Source organism: Rhododendron vialii, chromosome 10a (assembly GCF_030253575.1).
Source record: "Rhododendron vialii isolate Sample 1 chromosome 10a, ASM3025357v1".
In the NCBI taxonomy this organism is placed as follows: domain Eukaryota; kingdom Viridiplantae; phylum Streptophyta; class Magnoliopsida; order Ericales; family Ericaceae; genus Rhododendron; species Rhododendron vialii.
The window spans coordinates 14,840,867-14,846,195 of record NC_080566.1 but is presented as its reverse complement, the minus strand read 5'-3'; the positions used below and the strand labels follow the sequence as shown (position 1 = coordinate 14,846,195).

Sequence of the window (5,329 nt, the reverse complement as noted above, 5' to 3'; positions counted from 1 at the left end):
TTATTTCTTGCTGTTTAAGTTATGGGTTAGTGGGTAAGGATTTTTCTATTGAGCTTTCGTAGCTCACGGTGTTGCCTTTTGGTAACCCTGACATATTATATCGGTGGCGACGCTGGTATAATGTGTCAGACTTTGTAGATAAACAAGGTAAGCTGTACACCTTGGAGGCCTTTGGAGCTGAAGAGCTGGCTCAGATGGAAGAGCAGGCGAAGATGTAGTTAGGAAACTTAGTTCCCTTCCCTTGTGTAATAAAAGTACTTCTTTTGAGTTTTGTTGTAATAAAGAGCCAGACTCAGTTTATTTTCAATAAAATTGTCTTTTTAACGTACCCAAAATTCGGGGCGTTACAAAGATCATAATAGAAGTTCAAAAGAAATTAAGCAAATTAACGAAATTAAAACCCACAACATACAAATTGATGTACTAAAATACGAAAACACATTCTACACATTTAAAAACAAAAATTGTTCAAGCATCATTTGCACCAGAGAGAACCTTCTTCATGATGTCGCGTGCTTTGCACATGGTCTCCAATGGCTCAACTTTGGGCATGGTTAGCCCACTCCCTTCAGTCAAATCAACAGGATCCTCACCCACCCTCTCCCACTGAAAGCACTGGATCAATGACCCCAAGGCCAAGCCCACAACACGTTGGGCTAGACCTGCCCCGGGGCAAGCCCTCCTTCCAAATCCAAATGGCATTAACTTATGTGCCTCCACTTCTCTACCTTCAAATCTCTCAGGTTTAAAGCTTGTTGGGTCGTCCCAAACCTTAGAATCCCTGTGAATGGCCCATGCATTGACCATCAAGATTGTGTCTCTTGGTATGTTATATCCCCCGATGGTACAATCATCGGATGACATGTGTGGTACCAACAATGGTGCCGGCGGGCAAAGTCGCATTGTTTCAGAAATGATGGCTTGAAGATAAGGCAACTTTTGAAGATCATGTTCATCAATCAAGCGATCCAGGCCAACATGAGCGTCTACCTCAGCTCTAGCCTTTTGCAACACCTGGGGATGGTTCACCAAAAAAGACATTGCCCATTCCAACGTCACTGCTGAAGTGTCTGTCCCTGCAAGTATCATGACCTGCACATTGCAAGTTAATAAAATCAGGAAATAGAGAAATAGTAACTACTAGGGGTGTTTTAAAACCAACTGGACCGAAAAAAAAATCGAAAAAACCGACCGATCGGTTCGGGGTCGGTCGGGGTGGCGCCAAGAATTTTTCAGTTCAGGGTGGACCGAATTGAACCGAACTGGTTCGGTTCGGTTCGATTCGGTCTCGGTTATGTGAAATCACTGACCGAACCGAATGGGCCGAACCGAAGTAAGTGTATATATATATATATATATATATATATATATATATATATATATAGCTTTTACATTGATATGAAGGACGAAGAAAACAGGGCATGCTTTTTCCCTTTCCCAAAACTGTTGTACACATACGTGTTCTTCTCCCACTTGCCACACAAGCACCAATGTCCTTTAAAAAATTTAAAATAAATTGTCAGTCCTTTCTTTGTAGCTATATAGGGAGAAATTATTCGATGCCCCAAGGGCAATGACAGGTGTTGCCTCCCACCTTTGTTTTTTTTTTTATTTTTTATCCGCAGGTGCCTCCCACTTAAATATCTACTGACACGCGTTTTCTTCTCCCCTGTCCCACTAGACGCAGCCTTTTCTCTAAAATTAAGTGTTTCAAATTTCAATCAGTTTAAATGGGTGAGAAGATTTTATTTTTTGATCATTTAATTCTAAAGGGTCATAATTAAATTTTGACTATAGGGCTCTCGTTGATTAACCCTAAGAAAGTCGTAGAATCAAATATCTCTTAGGACTAACCAATGAGAGCCCTAGAGTCAAAATTTAATTATGACCCTTTAGAATTAAATGATCAGATAAATAAAATCTTCTCACCTATTCAAACGGATTGAAATTTGGAATACTTAATTTTTCAACCTTCAGTTTATATATTAAAAAATATGGTTAAAAAATTAAGTTCTTCAAATTTCAATCCGTTTGAATGGATGAGAAGATTTTATTTATCTGATCATTTAATTATAAAGGGTCATAATTAAATTTTGACTCTATGGCTCTCGTTGGTTAGTCCTAAGAGATATTTGATTCTATGACTTTCTTAGGGTTAATCAACGAGAGCCCAAGAGTGAAAATTTAATTATGACCCTTTATAATTAAATGATCAGATAAATAAAATCTTCTCACCTATTCAAACAGATTGAAATTTGAAGCACTTAATTTTTTAACCATATTTTTTAATATATAAACTGAATGTTGAAAAATTAAGTGTTCCAAATTTCAATCCATTTGAATGGGTGAGAAGATTTTATTTATCTGATCATTTAATTCTAAAGGGTCATAATTAAATTTTGACTCTAGGGCTCTCGTTGGTTAGTCTTAAGAGATATTTGATTCTACGACTTTCTTAGAGTTAATCAACAAGAGTCCTATAGTCAAAATTTAATTATGACCCTTTAGAATTAAATGATAAAAAAATAAAATCTTCTCACCCATTTAAACGGATTGAAATTTGAAACACTTAATTTTAGAGAAAATGCTGTGTTTAGTGGGACAGGAGAGAGGAAAACGCGTGTCAGTAGATATTTAAGTGGGAGGCACCTGCGGATAAAAAAAAAAAAAACAAAGGTGGGAGGCAACACCTGTCATTGCCCTTGGCGCATCGAATAATTTCTCCTATATAGGAGTATAATTATATATATATATATATATATATATATATATATAGCTGGCCTGCGTCCTTTCTTTTGCTTTTTTATTAGTATTATAGTAATATATATATCTGTCAGTCCTTTCTTTTGCCATATGTAATATGTATATATATATAGTTGACCCTTGCCTTCTCTCTCTTCTCTCTCTCATGGTTTCGCTGGAGAAGAGGCCGGAGTAGTCGCCAGAGAAGAGGCTGATTCTTCCATTTCGGGCTTCCCGAAATCCCCGATCGGACTGATCGATTCACCCAGAATCGAACCGAATCGAACTTAACTTCTGTCGGGATCGGTCCTAAATTTTCACCCCGAACCGATTCGGTCCGGGGAAAATCCACCCCGAACCGACCGACCCCGACCGAATAACACCCCTAGTAACTACATGAAGTAATAGGCATAAACAGATAAACTACACTACACACCTGAGGACTACAATAAACTTTTGTTGCAGAGCATTGTGATTACGAAAATGCTATTGGTACAACTGTTGTACAGACAACGCGTTTTTGGGCATGTCTCGAGTCAAAAAAAGATAATCGAAACAGCTCATTTTGTTCAAAACATTTTGTTTAGGGTTTTCGTAAAAAAATCAGCTTCATCCGATACCGTTAAGGGTGTTTAGAAACGTTCATATTTGCTAGCCTAAATTTTGAAGCAAAATTGGACATTTCGTAAACGCCCTTACTGATATCAGATGAAGCTGAATTTTTTACGGGGACCCTAAAAAAATTTTTTTTAACAAAATGAGCAATTCCGATTTTCTTTTTTGGACCCAAAACGGGCCTAAAAGCGCGCTGTCTATACAGCAGTTGCTGTACCCGTAGCAGTTCTCTTGTGATTATTTGCAGAGATAGTTAGCAAATTTACGGCTATGATGTGAATATTTGAATTTTTTATTACAAAATGTTATTGTTTCGTTGTTTTGTTATCTTGTGATGAATATCATAGAGCTAGCAGTGTTGTAGTTGCCTGAGCAAAAAATCATTTTTCCTAATCCTGGTTAGTATAAAATTGTGAGTACTTATAAACAAATGTAAGGTGTTTGGTCATAGTGACTGCTCTGTGGCTAAGAGGTTGGTCCAAGCTGTCTTCCAAGGTTGGTCTAGTATTGATTATTGGTTAATCGAGTCAACACTATGTAAATTCTTCACATAATTAAATATTTATTTTTTGAATTAAAAGTGATATATTGTGAGAAAATAATCTATCTCGTAAAGTGATAAATAATTACTTAAAAAATAAAAAACTTAGGTGAAAGAGGGCCTGAATAACATTTCTGACATTACGTGATGGTATTGGTAGGAAAACAATACAATTTTATTATTTAAAAAAAAAAAAAAAAACAATCTCATGCTCATAGAGAACAGAAAACAATACAATAGGAAGAAAGAGGAAGAAGAAGAAGAAACGCTGGGAAGAAGATAATGGAAGAATTCACTTACACTAATAAGACCTTTGATAATTGTGTCTGTATAATATTCCGGCTGTGACTCTTGCAACGAAAGCAAATGATCAATCATCGTATTCTTACTCTCATCCCTCCTACGCTCGTCGATCAACCCTTGGAATATCACGTCTAGTCGCTTATGAAACTTTGCCAAATTCTTCTCAAAGCCCTTGTAATCAATCCACCCCAGGACCGGCACGTAATCCGCAGCGTTCCACGAACCGGCGTACTCGAACGCCTTACTCACAAGCTCCCGGAACTCCGCTGCCTTCGCCGAATCCTCCAGGTCGTCCCCGTAATACCGTTTTCCGGCAATCATCCTCACGATGATGTTAAACGTCAGCCCATAGAGCTTCGATTTCATTTCCACTTTGGCAAAGTCGGCGGAGGATTTCTGGTGCAGTTGGCGCAGTAAGTGCCTTATTTCGTCCCGCCGGATTGTTAGGAAGGCGTTGAGGCGGTTGGTGGAGAAGATTTCGAGGGACATGAGGCGGCGGAGGTTGCGCCAGTGGTCGCCGTACGGGGAGGAGACGACGGTGGTGTACTTGTAGTCCAAGTATTTCCCGATCGTGCCGTGGGGGCGGTTGGCTAGGACGATGTCGTTTTTGGTGAAGCATTCTTCGGCGCCCTGCGACGAGGAAATGACTACGACGAGTCTAGTCCCGAAGCGGAGGGAGAAGATGGGACCGAGGGTTTCAGAGAGGTTGTGGAAGGTCCGGTGGAGAGGTCGGTGGAGGAGGTGGAGGTGGCCGATGACCGGAAGGGACGGCGGACTTGGAGGGATGTTGGGGCGGCTGTGGTGTATTTTTTGTGATAGGAATTTGAAAGCAACGAGGAGGAGGAATACGGAGGCAGCTATGTACGGCAGCGTAAGTTCCATTTTTTTTTTGTAGGTGACTCTTGATTTGTAAACCAAGGACATATTTTCTAAGGAGATGAAGTGGGGGTATATATGGGTGGAAAGGAGGATGTTGTGGTGATCTCGTTCCGCTAAGATTTTTATTTTGTAAGTACTTAATTTCGCATTTTCATTTTATAACGCGATACGTCTTTTTTTTGTACTACATCACATTTATTTCAAAAAAAAAATATTTTTTAAAATAAGTACTTATTTTAGTTAGTTGAA

General features: G+C 39.0%; 1 protein-coding gene across 1 annotated transcript; it reads right to left on the bottom strand.

Moving 5' to 3' along the window:
* Positions 1 to 296: 296 nt before the first annotated feature.
* On the bottom strand, positions 297 to 5,124 carry LOC131303661 (cytochrome P450 81Q32-like). Its single transcript, XM_058330632.1, has 2 exons — positions 4,199 to 5,124; positions 297 to 1,092 (listed from the first exon to the last, which is right to left on the bottom strand). Exons 1-2 carry the CDS (start codon positions 5,081 to 5,083, stop codon positions 469 to 471), a joined length of 1,509 nt encoding a protein of 502 aa, XP_058186615.1. The 5' UTR covers positions 5,084 to 5,124; the 3' UTR covers positions 297 to 468.
* Between the last annotated feature and the right edge of the window lie 205 nt (positions 5,125 to 5,329).

Bases quoted from the DNA above. Each gene is read 5' to 3' on its own strand.
- LOC131303661 (XM_058330632.1), bottom strand. From the start codon at position 5,083: ATGGAACTTACGCTGCCGTACATAGCTGCCTCCGTATTCCTCCTCCTC. The intron at 1,093-4,198 runs GTAAGTGAATTC...TGCAATGTGCAG, and splicing joins TTATCAAAGGTCTTATTAGT to GTCATGATACTTGCAGGGAC.